General features: G+C 44.1%; 1 protein-coding gene across 1 annotated transcript in view; it reads left to right on the forward strand.

The window, feature by feature from the left end:
• Positions 1-17,148, forward strand: part of LOC118101411 (plexin-B2) — a 102,634-nt gene that overhangs the window by 75,267 nt on the left and 10,219 nt on the right. Inside the window, 19 exon segments of the mRNA XM_035147156.2 lie at positions 386-906; positions 1,014-1,340; positions 1,631-1,763; positions 3,103-3,245; positions 3,320-3,499; positions 3,911-4,045; positions 4,768-4,868; positions 5,135-5,261; positions 8,745-8,910; positions 9,673-9,784; positions 9,873-9,984; positions 10,258-10,359; positions 10,491-10,586; positions 11,200-11,287; positions 11,476-11,639; positions 12,610-12,758; positions 13,415-13,544; positions 15,957-16,093; positions 16,179-16,361. Of these exon segments, the coding sequence (XP_035003047.2) occupies positions 388-906; positions 1,014-1,340; positions 1,631-1,763; positions 3,103-3,245; positions 3,320-3,499; positions 3,911-4,045; positions 4,768-4,868; positions 5,135-5,261; positions 8,745-8,910; positions 9,673-9,784; positions 9,873-9,984; positions 10,258-10,359; positions 10,491-10,586; positions 11,200-11,287; positions 11,476-11,639; positions 12,610-12,758; positions 13,415-13,544; positions 15,957-16,093; positions 16,179-16,361 (3,104 nt within the window). The 5' untranslated portion in view covers positions 386-387.

A 17,148-nucleotide genomic window follows, 5' to 3' on the forward strand; every position in this document is an offset into this window, starting at 1 on the left:
TGATGAGTCGATTTAACGTTTCATTGATCAACAGAAAAATTCATCAACAAGAAAAACATTCAAATTAATTCAGCCAAAAGAAACGAAACTAAAGTTTAATGGAAACGAATGTGTTGTAAACATTCTACTAATATTCAGTGTTAATGTCTTTCAAAGAGAATTAACAGTTACAAATATTAATTGAATTAGTTTTTTGAAGCAGGAAAAATTTAGTTTGCAAAACATTTCATATTTTTTTCCGCCCTGACTATCGACTACAGAAATCTGCATTTGCTGATTTCTGTTGAAGTTATTGATATTAATATCTTGGAACAGCTCTAACGGCTCTTTTTGTATTCGTTACTGTTTATTAAAATTTTCTTTCTTTCCTCTGTTTTTCCTCCAGACATGATGGAGCGGTGGTGGGCGTGGCAGTTTGCCCTGGTCGTCCTGGCAACCGTTACCCTCAGCGCCTCCGATGTGAAGAACGCAGAGTTCCTCTCCGACACTCTGATCAACAACATGGTGGCCAACCCTGCCACGGGCCGGCTGTACGTCGGCGCCGTCAACCGCATCTACCAGCTGAGCCCCGACCTGGAGGTGGAGTTCAGCGCCGAGACGGGCCCCAAGCGGGACAACAGACAGTGCACGCCGCCCGTCACCGAAGCGTGCAGCGAGGCCGTGGACACCGACAACCACAACAAGCTGCTGCTGGTGCACGGCGCCAAAGACGTGCTGGTGGTGTGCGGCAGCGTTTTCAGGGGCATCTGCTCGCTGAGGAACCTGAGCAACGTGGACCAGCTGCTCTACTTCAGCGACACCAAAGGAGAGAAGTCGTACGTGGCGAGCGCCGAGGAGGGCGTCTCCGTGGTGGGAGTGATGTCATACTTCTCCAAGGAAAAAAAAGAGAACTTCACCGTGTTCCTGGTGAGGAGGACACACACACACACACACACACACACACACACACACACACACACACACACACACAGGTCATCTGATTCTAAGTGTTTGGGTTCCTCGTCTCTCCTCAGGTCGGTAAAGGCTACGGCAGCCACGACAGCACCAAGCTCATCTCCACCCGCATCCTCCAGGACTCCGGTGATTGGGTGGTGTTCGACAGCATCATCGAGGCCTCGGCGGTCCAGGCCAACCCCTTCGTCCTGCGCTACCTCCACGACTTCCGCTTCGCCTTCAAAGACGGCGGCTTCGTGTACTTCCTGTTCTCGCGGACGCTCGGCGTGCAGGACACCAAGAACTTCACGTTCATCTCCAGGATGTGCGAGGACGACCAGAGTTACTACTCGTACACGGAGCTGCAGCTGAACTGCAGCAAGAACAACATGTACAACAAAGTTCAGGTAACGTCAGTGGAGGCGTCAGACGCTGGATAGTCGGCATTTTTATTAAAAAGGCAGCAGTGAGTCGGAAAAACATATTTGGACATTTTACGTTTGGATGATTTAGTCTTAAATTGCAACCTTTGTGAGAACACTGACCCCAGAAAAAGCTCAGAAATTGGATTTAACGTGCTCTTGAACTTGCAATGGCTTCGATTTATGAGGTTTCACTCTCACTGTGCCTCAGTTACATCACATCTTTACTGAGAACTTCTAATATTCAGCGTTTCCATCTCCCCCTCGTCTCGCAGGCTGCCTACGTAGCGACGCCAGGAGATGTGTTGGCTCTGAACTTGACAGCCCAGTACGGAACCGTGTGGGCCTCCGACAAGGTCCTGTTCGTCACCTTCACGTCTGACGAGGACCCGTCCACTTCAGCCATGTGTAGGTGTCGGGTTAATGAAAACACATGCTTCGGACATCTGTCGGCAGAATTCCCAGACGCTTGTCACAACAGAAAAAGAAAAGGGATCATTTTTATTGAATATTATCTTTTTTTCCCCACCAGAACTTTTGGTTCAGCACAAATCTGAGTAGAAAGTTTTGAAGCTTAATTCTTGACGATGGAAACTGAGAAAACACTAAGTGGCTCGTCTGGAGCTTTTGATCATTTCAAATGATCCTAATCAACAGACGCAGCCACGATTCAAAGTGAATTCTTGATCCTAAACTCAAAGTGCTCAGCAAAATGGAAAATTTTAACATCTGCATTACCATAGCGATGGAGAAAACCCCCCCATCAGGCTGTGAAGATCATGTGACGACTGAGCCGCCAATCAAAACAACGATTTTAAAAAAGATGATGATTCTCATTTGTTGCAGTTAAAAGTTTTGTGCACTTCTCTCTCTCTCTCTCTCTCTCTCTCTCTCTCTCTCTCTCTCTCTCTCTCTCTCTCTCTCTCTCGCTCTGTCTCTCTCTCTCTCTCTCTCTCTGCTCTCTCTCTCTCTCTCTCGCTCTGTCTCTCTCTCTCTCTCTCTCTCTCTCTCGCTCTCTCTCTCTCTCTCTGTCGCTCTCTCTCTCTCTCTCTCTCTCTCTCTCTCTCTCTCTGTCGCTCTCTCTCTCTCTCTCTCTCTCTCTCTCTCTCTCTCTCTCTCGCTCTGTCTCTCTCTCTCTCTTCCCGCTCTGTCTCTCTCTCTCTCTCTCTCTCCCGCTCTGTCTCTCTCTCTCTCTCTCTCTCTCTCTCTCTCTCTCTCTCTCTCTCTCTCTCGCTCTGTCTCTCTCTCTCTCTCTCTCTCCCGCTCTCTCTCTCTCTCTCTCTCTCTCTCTCTCTCTCTCTCACAAGAACTTTTAATATTAAGTCTGTGTAGCTAATTAAATAGTTAGTTGAAAATTCGGAGCGAGATGTTGACGGTGCAATAATCGATTAGTTGTTTGCTGGATAAAAAGTCCCAGTTTTGTGATATTTATCGTGACGTCTCCAAAATAATAAATATCCAGTTTGAAGTGAAACAAACAAGCAAATGAATAAATTGACCAGCAGATTGATTGATGAGGGAAACGATCGTTAGCTCTAATTGGCTCCGTGTGGCTCTGCAGGACTTTTAAATGTTGAATTATTTAACTTTATGCAAATCCATAATTTTCCCAAGTTGCGTCGCCACAAATGAGCGAATGTCTGCGCCACGTTTTTCTTTCTCCAGATTTTGTGTTTAACAGAAATCGTGTTTGTATCCGTTTCCTGTGTGAAGTAACTGAAGTGAACAGGTGTTGCTCTGCCTGCAGGTATGTATCCTCTGCGCTCCATTAACACTCAGCTGGTGAAGATAATCAGCGCCTGTTACAACAACCACGGCTTCATTGACGAAAAGGCCGCCATCTACTCGCCCTACTCCTCGTCGGAGAAGCTGTGCATCAACAAAAATAACGTGAGGCGATAATTCACATTAATATTCATGTTTTTACAGTGGAGAGGTTTTTCATTTCTCCTCTGCTCCGTCAGATCGACATGGCCGTCGAGTACAAGTGCGGAGCCGAGTTCCTGCAGTCCCCGCTGGCCAGCAAGGCCGAGTTCGCCTTGACGTCAAATATCGCGTTGGTGCGTAAGGGTCACATGACCGCCGTGGCCGTGGCTGTGGAGATGGAGCACACTGTGGCGTTCCTGGGCACCGCCACCGGAGAGGTAACGACTCGCCAGCTGACTTCTACTGGAAATATTAATATACATATCTGTGTATAAACAGGAAGGTTTCTAATAAGAGATAAACAATTAAATTCCACTTGGACAGTTTATTAATCTCATTATAGAACTTTAATCTTCGTTCGTTAAGACTAAACCACTTTTCCATGAACTTATTAAGGAAATGTCGACCAACACACGAAGACATAACAAGATTATAAAACTTAGAAGTAGAGATAAAAGCTCATTTGTTTACAGAGGAAGCTGTTTTTTCTTTCCTCTCAGCTCTGAGTCGTCTGGTGCGTCGTCATATTTTGTCCTGAAAAAGCAGAATTCTAGAGGAGAGAAGCCGGCGGCCTGAATTTAAACGCTGTGTCTGTGTCTCTGTCTGTGTCTGTGTCTGTGTCTGTGCAGGTGCTGAAGGTGCATCTGTCGGATCAACCCGACGTGTACGGGCGAGCGCCGGGCGACGTCACCGCAGGCAAGGTCAACAAGAACCTGCTGTTCGATTCCAGCCTCCAACACCTGTACATCACCACGGAGAAAAAGGTCAATTCTTGGATTGATTATTCTTCTTCTTTTTTTTTGCTCAATCCATTCCCCCGTTCATCAGTGTCACCAGGCGAAGAAGGTCAGACACTCAGTCGTGTGCTTACCTCTACTTTTTTCCCATCGTGCATCAGGTCGGGGATTTAACGAGTCTTTAATTTATTGGGTCTGTCTCATTTGATCATTTATTCGTTGGTGCGATGAACGCCAACACATCCGTCTACATTACCCCACAGGAGTCGCTCACTGATTTATTCGCTCCCTCTCTTTGTTTTCCTCTTCGCTCTCTCCTCTCGTCATCTGTCTTTCTTTGCGTTGTCCTTTCATCGCTCGCTCGCTCGCCATCACTCCCCAGCCGCCGCGACGGCCTGGAATTGACGTTATTGATTGAGAAATGAATTAATTACAATGCACTTCAAGAGGGCAATTCACTTTAATCAAGTCAAGTTGGGAGTCGGTTCCATCTGCTCATTTAGATTTATTAGACCAGACTCTTCCTGTCGGGGGGGAGAATTATCTCCACGGCTGTTTGGAGGGTTCGGGGATTGGCCACTTCATCACTATATTACATGTATTGATATCAGATATGCATATATATATACAAATCACCTTTGCAGAGATGCATGTTGTGTGTTTGTGTGTGTTTGTGTGTGTCCTGCATGTTCACTGTAACAGCTCCTCCATAATAAAAGCCTGACGTGTGTGTGTGTGTGTACATGCAGATCACCAAGGTTCCAGTCCAGGCCTGTCACCTGAAGACAGACTGTCAGTCCTGCGTCTCCATGAAGGATCCGTACTGTGGCTGGTGTGTCCTGGAGGGAAGGTGAGTCGCTCTGCGTTTCACTGGGACCATCACACATGAGATGAAAGAGCAATGAAAAGAATAAATCCTGAAGCGTGGGACTGAAACTCAACTTCAAGGTTTAGTGAACAAACAGCGAAAAGTTTAAAGGTTGAAATGGAAGTTTAATCTCAGTGTCGTCATTTTTACTTTGGGATTCTTGTTCATCTGCTTGGTCTCGTTTGCTGATGTTGAATCTGTCCCCATCACAGTTAGTCTGACATTGTTCCCTCCTCCTCGTCCGGCAGGTGCACCAGGAAGCAGGAGTGCGGCAGGTCCACGGAGGAGAACACCTGGCTGTGGTCGCCCAATCAGAAGTGCGTTCAGATCGAGGCCTTCGACCCGCCCAACCTCAGCTGCAGGAAGACGCAGCAGGTACGAGCTGTTCCCCTGTGAGCCGAGTTCGGTGCCTGCTGAGCTCGGCTTCGCTCAAACCACTCGAACGCTCCTGAAGCCGTCACAGAGCGGCAGCGTCTGTCGTCAGCAGCTTCTCAGCCTCTGGTCTGTGGCGCTCCGGGGGCCCTCGGCGGCGTCAGAGAGAAGCTTCGTTAGGATTTACAGTTTCATCATGTACAGTGCGTTATGCAGAGTAGAACCAGTTTGTGCTGACAGGTCCTTTAATACGTTCACAGGCTGATTCAGCTCAGTCTTGTGTCACAGTCAGAAACTGATGATGACGCCGAGTTTCACTGAATCTCAGGAGAAACTTCCCACGACAGCATCTTTCAGTTATCTTCAGCAATAACACTGTTGTTATAGAGGCTGTTTTTCACCTCCACACCGGCCTTTAGCACCAGAAGCTCTGGAATCTCCTCGTCTGCGTCTGCGTGGTTTATGACTCCTCTTTTGTGTTTCTGCTCTTTTCTCACATCGACTCACTCTGACACTCCACAAGTTCCAGAAGGTATCCAGAGCGACTGAGTCAGACATTTGCTTTCCCTCCAGAACAGATCAGGAACGTGTCCAGACTCTCAGTGCAGCTTACGAACGTTCTTGTCGCGGTGCCGTTGAAGTCTCGTGTACGTGGCCGATCATCAACTCTCTGCTCGTGTTAGTTCGTCATGTGTCACAGTTTGTTTCACAGCGCAGGTTTTAATGTGGACTCTGTTTCCTCGGAGATGATTCGGTGTCAGTGCAGAGAAGGTGAACGCAGCCTCCTCTGAACAAAAGGCTCCGGGTTTAACCACACACGTGAATCTGCTGCATCCTAATCAGGGAGTTTGGGACCACTGGGCACAGTTTGGGATTTTAATCTGATAAGACAGTCGGAAAACTTTTGTCTCGTGCAGCTTCGCCTTCTTCAAAAAGAGGCAAAGTGAGTCAGTGGGTTTGTTCGTCTCCGGCCTCAGAGATAAAAAAGTTCAGAAAGTTACAAATTAAAACTCCAGCAGTGAAATTAAAGCGATGGAGGTCGGCGAGGACTAATGAGAAGCTGCTGTTTGAACTGCACAGATGAATAGTAATTATTACTGCACCACACACACATGCACATACACACACACACACACACGCCTGCATTTGTGCACAATTTATCAAGGTCAACCAGTTGTGCTTGGATTCTTACTTATTCTACACACAGACACACACACACACACACACACACTGTTCTCCTCCTGATACTTTATCACGTACACCTCAGTTTCTATACTTGTGGTGTTTACTGTTGCATAGTGAATAAAGCTGCTCTGTGGTGAAGATGAATTCACTGAATATTTGCGTCTATATGACAAACTGCCCTGTCAAGTATTTAAATAATTGACCAAAACTAAAATGTAGAATATCCCAGACTCTGTTTCACCAGGTGGATTTCCTGTAAATGTAAAATATTTCTGCATCAATCGGTGTCATGTCCTGTGAAGTCGTCTAGTGCCGAACTTCAGGATTAATAACTGATAAATATTTAAAATAATAACATTGTAGATGTAAAGATGTGAGGAGGACATTGTTTAGTATAAATATGGAAAGATAATATTCTCTCTGTCTCCCTCCTTTTTCCACTCTTTATCTTTAACTATCCTTCTCTCTAACTCCTTCTCTTTAACTCTTTCTCTCTAACTCCTTCTCTTTAACTTCCTTCTCTCTAACTCCTTCTCTCTAACTCTTTCTCTTTAACTCCTTCTCTTTAACTCCTTCTCTCTAACTCTTCTTAACTCTTTCTCTCTACTCCTTCTCCTAACTCCTTCTCTCTAACTCTTTCTCTTTAACTCCTTCTCTCTAACTCTTTCTCTCTAACTCCTTCTCTTTAACTCCTTCTCTCTAACTCCTTCTCTCTAACTCTTTCTCTCTAACTCCTTCTCTCTAACTCCTTCTCTCTAACTCCTTCTCTCTAACTCCTTCTCTCTAACTCCTTCTCCTAACCTTCTCTCTAACTCCTTCTCTCTAACTCCTTCTCTCTAACTCCTTCTCTCTAACTCTTTCTCTTTAACTCTTTCTCTCTAACTCCTTCTCTCTAACTCTTTCTCTTTAACTCCTTCTCTCTAACTCTTTCTCTTTAACTCCTCTCTCTAACTCTTTCTCTTTAACTCCTTCTCTTTAACTCTTTCTCTTTAACTCTTTCTCTCTAACTCCTTCTCTCTCTTTCTCTTTAACTCCTTCTCTCTAACTCTTTCTCTAACTCCTTCTCTTTAACTCTTTCTCTTTAACTCTTTCTCTCTCACTCCTTCTCTCTAACTCCTTCTCTTTAACTCTTTCTCTTTAACTCCTTCTCTCTAACTCTTTCTCTCTAACTCCTTCTCCTAACTCCTTCTCTCTAACTCCTTCTCTCTAACTCCTTCTCTTTAACTCTTTCTCTTTAACTCTTTCTCTCTAACTCCTTCTCTCTAACTCTTTCTCTTTAACTCCTTCTCTCTAACTCTTTCTCTTTAACTCCTTCTCTCTAACTCTTTCTCTTTAACTCCTTCTCTTTAACTCTTTCTCTTTAACTCTTTCTCTCTAACTCCTTCTCTCTAACTCTTTCTCTTTAACTCCTTCTCTCTAACTCTTTCTCTAACTCCTTCTCTTTAACTCTTTCTCTTTAACTCTTTCTCTCTCACTCCTTCTCTCTAACTCCTTCTCTCTAACTCTTTCTCTTTAACTCCTTCTCTCTAACTCTTTCTCTCTAACTCTTTCTCTCTAACTCCTTCTCTTTAACTCCTTCTCTCTAACTCTTTCTCTCTAACTCCTTCTCTTTAACTCTTTCTCTTTAACTCTTTCTCTCTAACTCCTTCTCTCTAACTCCTTCTCTCTAACTCTTTCTCTTTAACTCTTTCTCTCTAACTCCTTCTCTCTAACTCCTCCTCTCTCTAACTCTTTCTCTCTAACTCTTTCTCTCTAACTCTTTCTCTCTAACTCTTTCTCTCTAACTCCTTCTCTTTAACTCTTTCTCTCTAACTCTTTCTCTCTAACTCCTTCTCTCTAACTCCTTCTCTCTAACTCTTTCTCTTTAACTCCTTCTCTCTAACTCTTTCTCTCTAACTCTTTCTCTCTAACTCCTTCTCTCTAACTCCTTCTCTCTAACTCTTTCTCTCTAACTCCTTCTCTTTAACTCTTTCTCTCTAACTCTTTCTCTCTAACTCTTTCTCTCTAACTCCTTCTCTCTAACTCCTTCTCTCTAACTCTTTCTCTCTAACTCTTTCTCTCTAACTCCTTCTCTCTACTCCTTCTCTTAACTCTTTCTCTCTAACTCTTTCTCTCTAACTCCTTCTCTTTAACTCTTTCTCTCTAACTCCTTCTCTCTAACTCTTTCTCTCTAACTCTTTCTCTCTAACTCTATCTCTCTAACTCTTTCTCTCTAACTCCTTCTCTCTAACTCTTTCTCTCTTTCTCTCTTTCTCTCTACCCCCCTCCTCCTCCTCGTCCCCTCCCTCCCTCCCCCTCCAGGTGGTCATCACCATCCCCACCCTCCCCCGGCTGAGTCAGGACGACACCCTCTGCTGTTGGTTCGGCTCCTTCTCCAACGATGGCGTGATGAGCTACAGCAGTTCGGTGCAGGTCACGTGTTCGCTGCCCCACCCCGGTGCAATCCCCCCCACTCCGGAGCAGCAGGGTAGGTGCTCGCATCAGGAAGTTCACACCATCAACCTGAGGGATTCTCGTTTCTTTCTCAAGTCCACTTGTTGTTCCCTAACTTGCATCTGAATGAATGAATTTGAAATACTTTTATTCTGTTAAGGCTAAATGGTTAAAGGCCATAAAACTGATCCACTCAATGTGAAATCTGCTTTAGCTGCACTCAGATTTTTATATTCTCCTGTTTTATGTTTTATTCACATTAGTTTTCCTGTTTTTTATTTAGCTGTTTTAAACTCCTGATTATATTTGTCCATTTTATACGTCCTTGTGTTTTCTCCTCGTGCATTTTATGTCTTATTCAAATCATCCTGAGCCTTGTTGTTGAAAGGTGATTACTATTATATTATATTTACCATTAACGTTGAGGCTCTTTTTGTACTTTTACTCAAAAAGGCATCAGATGGTTCAGGTAATTTGTAAATACTTTAGAATAAATACATCTTTTAATGAAAACTCAGTGAAAGTTGTATTTATTATGTTACTATCACGTGTTACTTGGTAAAAATGTAGGAAATGCACGTAAATGGACAAAGCTAGGCTAGCTGTTTCCCCCTGTTCCCAGTCTTTATGCTAAGCTAAGCAAAGTGGCGTGAGAGGAAACAGCCTGTCAGACTAAACTCAGGGAACAACTCGTCTTAAACAATATTGTTATCACTAATAAACACATTTATAATGTTTCTTTTTACTGTCTCTCCGTTTATCCTGTGTGTGTGTCTGTGTGTGTTTGTGTGTTTAGACTACGTGTCCGTCCCAGTTAGAGTTCTGGTTAACAACAAAATCGAGGTGACGTCTGGAAAGTATCACTTCTACAACTGTGCTGCGACAATCAGGAAGAACCAAAACACACCGTAAGACAGAAAACACACACACAGATCTACAGTACACACACTGGTGTCACACACGTGTATCACACACTGGTGTATTGTGTGTTTTCAGGTGCATAGCGTGTGTGACCAGTGAATGGGGGTGTCAGTGGAACGCTCAGGATCACAGCTGCAGTGACAGCGACGCTGCTGCAGATGGCGATCACATCATCAAACCCCAACAGGTCAGTGTGTGTCTGTTTGTGTGTAAAAGTATTAATAATAATCTGAACCTGTTTTAATAATCAATTAATGCAAAGAATTTAATTAATTTGCTGCTTTAATTTGTCTCATAGACAATTTAGAATATTTACAATTAATCAATATTCTTTAGGTGGGAGTTTAAAGTTTTTTGGGGATGTTTCAAAGACTTTAATTATAACATAATAAAGACTTTACACATCCGTGAGCATTTAAAACTAATGCAAAACCTAAATATTTGTGTCTCTGTGACGCAGTCGGCCAGTTGTCCTCAGTTCGAGTCTCCGGAGCCGCTGCTGATTCCCGTCGGCGTCAAGATCCCGATCAACTTCCAGGGAAGAAACCTGGACATCTACCAGGTGAGAGGAGTCACAGCAGCCAATCACAGACTGCTGAGTCTGGTTCAGTGCGTCTGACCTTCTGTCCGTCTCTCCGTCTGACCTTCTGTCCGTCTCTCCGTCTGACCGTCTGTCCGTCTCTCCGTCTCCAGGGTCGCAGTTTGGCCATCGGCACTGAGCTGATGAAGCACACGGACGAGGAGGTCACTCGGGAGCAGGGGTCAAAGTTCAAATTCACAGGTTATGAGGTCAGTACGAAGGAAAAACTATGAATCAATGAAAAGTTAAATATATATATATAATATATTGTTTCTCTGTCACCATGTCACCCGTCTCTGTGCTCTGATTGGTTGTAGCTCTGCGACCATTGATAATAAACTTTATTTCTCAGAATATAAATAACCGTCTTTCAAACTGAGGTCATCTGAGCAGATAAAAGCAGAAACAGTCTGTTTCTCTCTGAGGTCACATTCCAAATTAGATTAGATCCATGTAGTTAACTTGATAACTGTTTATCAAAAGTCGTCTATAAAAAGAATAGATGTTTATGTTTATGTCTAGAAGCTGAAGTGTGAACGTCAGACGAATCAGCGACTGTCTCATTAATGATAATCAGAGAATTAGTGAATCATTAGTGATTCAATTGTGACTCAGAAAAGGTTTAAAGCTTCTAATTATTTTAATTTCATTATGTGTCATTGATTTAACATTGTGTGTGTGTGCGTGTGTGTGTGTGTGGTAGATTCAAGGTAATTTAGTGTTGAGCTCTAAATAGGTAGAAATGTATTTGACAATGTGGGTTAATGCAAATCTGTTTGTGTGTTTGTGTGTGTTTGTTTTTCTGTGTGTGTGTGTGTGTAGTTTTCCTATGACAAGCAGCAGGAGGTGAACATCTCCTTCCACATCAAAGAAAGAGTCACTGAGAGGAAGATTGACAGCTTGTTGACAGGTTAGTGTGTCACTATACACAACTTACACACACACACTCATAGTTACACATCAAGATGAAGAGCAGTCGTCAATCTATTCACTGAATTATGCTTATTGACCTCTCCTCCTCCTCCTCCTCTCCCTCCTCCTCCTCCTCCTCCTTCCTCCTCCTCCTCCTCCTCCCTCCTCCTCCTCCTCCTCCTCCAGTGGTGCTGTATAACTGCTCAGTGGGAAGAGAAGACTGCAGTTTGTGTAAACACGCCGACGCCAAGTACCAGTGTGTGTGGTGCTCCTCCTCTCGCTCCTGTGTTTACCGGGAGCTGTGCCCGTCACCGCAGCCGGCGCAGTGTCCCGACCCCGAGATCACCGATGTGAGTCAAAGAAAACTCTTGCTACACTATCACCATGACAACAGGAGGGGGTTTGTGCTGCTGTTGAAATACGTCTGTGACCTTTAGCCGCAGTACAGACGGCGAACTGCAGCTGAAAGGGAAGATTTGAAGTGTTTTCCTGGAGGTGGACGAAGTTAGAAGTTTGTCTCAGAGGATTTTAAATGTGTCGAACATACGACATCTTCACAGTCTCATCGTCTCAGACATTCAAACAGAAAGACACGTGTTGTGAATATATTCACTGTGTGAGTTCACCTGCGGCTGCTTCATGAAACCTCGTCTGTGTTTGTGTGAAGCATAAATCAGTGATAAAGGAAGAATAGAATCCCTGCATCTGTTTGGAGGATGTGAAATCAGACTCCTGCACTTCTCCATCACATGTCCAATCTTTCCTCTTTCGTTTCATTCATCTTCCTTTTAGAGCAAATCACATTTCTGAAATGCAAACAGCTGATCTCTGAGCCGGCCGCCTCTTGTTCTTCACTCTCTCACTTTGGATTCACAGTTTGTCTCGCGGCTTCAACGTGTTTCACATTTTCTCTGGAACGTCGTCATTTGTTTCGAGCGGCGTCTCGAGTTCCTCTGAGCGGCGGCTGACGAGGTCAAGAGTTGTTGTCGGTTGTCGGTTGTGGAGACACTTTAAACAGACGCTCCAGCTGAAATGACTTTTACTGGTCAGGTGGTCACATCAGACTGAGGCAGATAAACGCAGCCTCAAAGAAAAACAGTTTTTACACGTCTCATGTTTCAGTGAATATTGTTTTTCTGACGTCGCATCGCAGGAACAAGAAGTTTCTCAGTTTCCACTTAGATCTGTTTAATTAACTCGGACACATCCGATGTCATAATAATAATAAATCCAATGTAAATCGAGACCTTGGGATGAAAGAGGCAGGAAAGAGAACTCAGAGAAAGTTTGGTTTGATCCACTGACTCTTCTCCTCCTCAGATCATCCCTCGCTTCGGGCCTCTCAACGGACGCATCTCCGTCACCATCAAAGGCTCCAACATGGGAATAAAGAAGGAGGACATCAGGAAGATCACGGTGGCCGGAGTGGACTGTGTCCACCAGGAGGAGCGATACTCCGTCTCTACCAGGTAACAGCGTTAACGTGCACGCCAGAGCGCCGCCGCCGTCCGTGCACGTGAAGATCTTCACCTGAACCTCTGACAACCTTTTGAAAACTTTGTATTTGCGTGTAACAGATGTTTTAAAGCCTCGTCACTGGTTAAGAAGCAGTTTGAACTGAATCACTGCGCCTGACACACAGTTTAAAGACCAGAATCTTCTCCGGTTTTATATTTTGATGTAAACTGTGTTTTAGGAGAATTTATGAGACGTAGTTTGGCAGAAGCTGTTTGTGTTTTATGGAACAGAAATTATACTTCAGGGACAATAAAGCTGAAGTGAAGAAAAACAGGTTTAACCACCTTGGATTGAAAACACGTCTCACGGCCTCGGAGGACGATGGCGTCAATGTGGTTAAAAGCTCCAGAAAAACACGAGTCATCGGATCCTATATCAATTAATCAATTAGAGTCATTTGCTTTTCAGAAAAACGTTTCCAACTTCTCGAATGTCTTCTAACTGTGAACTGAATATCTTTGGATTTTTGACATTTGAAGACGCCTGTGATGTTCATTTCTCCCCATTTTATAGCGATTCATCAATTATTCATGAAATAAAACATCAGTCGCAGCTCTACCTGGAAGCCATTGTTATGTTTGAATGTCTCCTCTCTCCCCCCCCGCAGTGTGGTGTGTGAGATCGGCCCGGCGAAGCGAGCTCCCCCGTCCGACGTCCCGGTCATACCGAAGGGAGCGGTGCAGATCGAGCTGGAGGGAGGGAGGACAGGGACGTCTCAGGTCGACTTCACCTATCGGGTGCGTCTGAACACATGTTTAACAGCAACACGCACAACATAAACATCTGCTTTCACCTCCGCCGCCTCCGTTTCATCAGAAGTTACAGCTGATTTATTGTTATTTCAATAAAAGAATCTGGGTTCAGGAGCTGGAATCTGTTAAAAAAGATTAAAGGTGTTGTTGTGAAACCTGCAGACTCCGAGTACACAGCTCATCGGAGTCTCAGAGGAGACTCACAACACTGACACTTCAAACCCACGAGAACAAATCCCCGCAGCAGTAAAAGGTTTGGAACAAAGTGAAGTCACGCAGCCTTTTTCTCTGGCGTCGGCTGCAGGAAAAAATCTGCTCCCCCGAAGAGGCAGCGAGGCATAAAAATATCCCCCAACATTCAAATTCACAGCTGCACGAAACTGTACTCAACCTGCAGCCGCTTCCTCCTGCTCACGACAAACAGAAACAAACACCGTCAACAAATAACCCTGAGCCGCGGTTGTTTCCTTCCTGGAACACGGTTCAGGTGTTTACGGATGAAAGCCGCACACGCTTCTTGCTGCAGAGCTGACAAACGGATAATTAAAGCAAACTGCAGACGGATCAACTTCTGCAGCTTCACTCGTTCGCTCTGCGTCTTCGATTTGAGCTTCTCCGTTTGTTTGTTCAAAGAAATGTGGATTTAAAGATTCATTTTCTGACATTTTCAGCCAACGATTCGTCTACAATGAAATGTAATGGGGAAACGGCGACAGTCCATGAAACGTGCACTAAAAAGTGACTTTTATAAGCAGTAAGAGGATTAAACTGTTATTTTGGGTCTTTGCCAAGAGTCTGAAAACATCTCACACACGTCTGAGGTCTTTTAGCTTCAGGGAGGAAGTGGAGATGTGTCGTCCGTCTTTATTTACACAAACTAACACAACGAGCGAACATGACGAAGGTTGAGCAACGACTCATTGAGCCGTGAAACCAAAACAATGAGCTGAAAGAGGCTAAAACGCTCTGTGTCTCTGAGCCTGTGATGAAGATTATTCATCGGTTCAGCAGCTGATGAAAGTTTTTCTGTTTTTCTTTCCCTCCTGCAAAGAGATGGATGCGTTCATATTTCCGCTCGTTGTTTTATCTGATCCTGAATCTCCGGGTTTCGTTCTTTTTTTTTTGTTTTCTTTCCGCCGGAGCCAAGATGTATGGAAGCGTCTGTTCTTCCTTTGACTCTCAGACCAGATATATTTCAGTTGCTGCAGCTTCCCCCTGCGCCGCCGCTCTGTTTGTGTGTAACGTGCAGTCGAGGCCGAGCTGTGATGAGCTTGTGTCTCTCCGGGGATTTTCATTCCTTCTGTTTGTGGCTCGAGAACAAATCTGAAACCGCAACAACCCAAACACCTGTGTTCATCCCAGCAGGAACACTCTGGAGTCACACTTACACCTTCACTGATATTCTCATCCTTTATTCCTTCACCTCTCCTCCCAACAACCACGAGGACGTTCCCTCCCACTCGCTGCTCGCTCCTCACAGATTGACTTCTTACATTTCATCCTCCAGCGTCGCTGAGAATGAATCTCCCGTCTCGTTTTGTTTTTTCGTCGTGTCGGCGCCGTGCAGAACAATCCAGGGCAAACGGGGAAACGACCAGCTGGCGTGTTTCTGCAGCCGCCGTCTCTTTATCAATATTCTTCAAACACACGAGTTGATGAATCCCCCCCCACACACACACACACGCGCGGTGACGTTCCACTTCTTCTCCCCGTCACACCTCGCTGAGCTCTGCAGCTTTGTGGAATTTGAAATATATTTTGGTTTTGATGTGATCAAAGCGTCGGCACCGGCTGGAACACAACAAACTTTTCCTGGTTACATTCTTCTGTTTGTGTTTGTCTCTTTGGTTTGATGGATCCTGTTGTTTTTTTTGGTTCTTGTGATTATTTTCATGCCAAAGCTTTGCAGCATGTTCACGGTTTCCTCGGTGGAAATAACTTGGGGACAAAAACAGTCTGACATGTTTTAACGGAGGAAATAAAAAGTAATTAAAGTCATAATTAAGTCAAGTTGAGATTCTGGTAGAAGTTACTGTAAAAACCTGTTCACCATTTTTCTCTAAGCAATCTGAGGGAAATTAATTTAATGCAGATCTCCATCCACTGCTGTGATGATATATTAGATGGACACTTGGTGGCGCTCTTCTTCCAGTCATGTGTCATTAAACCACTTGAAGAGGCAGGACACACGAAGATATGACATCTATTCTTGTTTCCTATAATAATGTGAAATAGTGAAAGTTTCCTAAACTGATTAAACTATTTTTTCATCTCAGTTGAAGTTTAAGTAATTTGCTTCAGAGCTGTTTCCTCCTCCTCCTCCTCCTCCTCCTCCTCCTCCTCCTCTTCATCAGCCTTTAAGTACAAGCATATTAATTTGATATATTTTCTGTCCAGGATCCTAAACCTTCAACCGTGGGACCGGTGAAGGGTCCAGCAGCCGGAGGAACCGTGATCTCCATCAATGGAACAGACATGGAAACGGCGACTAAAGACGACATTGCCGTCACCGTGGGAGGAGTTCCCTGTGAAATGTGAGTTACACCTGATCACATGTGTGTTTGTTCTTTGTCCTCCTGAGGGACGTTAACGGTCTGGTGTCCTCCTGCGTCCCTGCAGTCTCTCCTTCGGCCAACGTATCACCTGTGAGACGGGGAAGTACCGGGGACAGAAGGTTCCCTCCGATCCGTTAACGGTGACGGTGAAATACGGAAGGAACACGACCAAGGACGTCCCGGTCAAGTACCAGTACTCTGAAAACCCCAAGGTCATAGACTATAACCCCAAAGAAAGCTTCCTGTGGTGAGTGGGTTACAGACTGTACCTTTAATTCTTTGTTTAATTTGATCTACACAGTTCACAAGTCTAAATATGGAGACTTGAAAGTATTTTAAAGTTTTCCTTTTACACTGAAGATATCAAATGAATGAACATAAAACAACATATTGATAAATCTGTGTTTTTTAAGAACAGCCTCAGAATCTCAGGGAATCAGCTCCGAGCTTCACCAGCAGAGGGCGATGAATCATGACTCGTGTATTTTAAAGTTCATCTTCTTCTCTGAAGTCTCTTCTCCTCTAAAACTGAAAACACTGTTTGATTTAATGTCTCTTCTGCTCTAACCTTTCTGCAGGTTAGAGCAGCAAACAACAACTAAACAAATAAAATATCATTTAATTGATTTTAAAAACTACAAAAACAATATATAACCAATAAATAAATCAAATGTATAATGTGCTTTATATCACAGAGCTATAATAGGCTCATTACTGCCCCCGGTGGACAGAAGATGCCCCACTGGTATCAAACAGTTTATTTATGAGCCTGTTCCACACGAACAAACAAGCAGGTGACGTGAAGTGTACAAAAGTATATATATATATATAAATGTGTATATATATATATGTGTGTGTGTGTGTGTGTGGTCATATAAATCATTTGATAATCATTTGATAATCGACAAGAAACTGCAACCCGGAAACAATAAATAAATACAAAATTAACTGGAAATAAAAAACCCTCAAATTTAATCAGACAAAATATAAAAAGGTTCATCAGTTACTGCTCTGTTTTAAAATTGATTTCTGTG

The sequence above is a fragment of the Hippoglossus stenolepis genome, chromosome 22, assembly GCF_022539355.2.
Source record: "Hippoglossus stenolepis isolate QCI-W04-F060 chromosome 22, HSTE1.2, whole genome shotgun sequence".
Classification (NCBI taxonomy): domain Eukaryota; kingdom Metazoa; phylum Chordata; class Actinopteri; order Pleuronectiformes; family Pleuronectidae; genus Hippoglossus; species Hippoglossus stenolepis.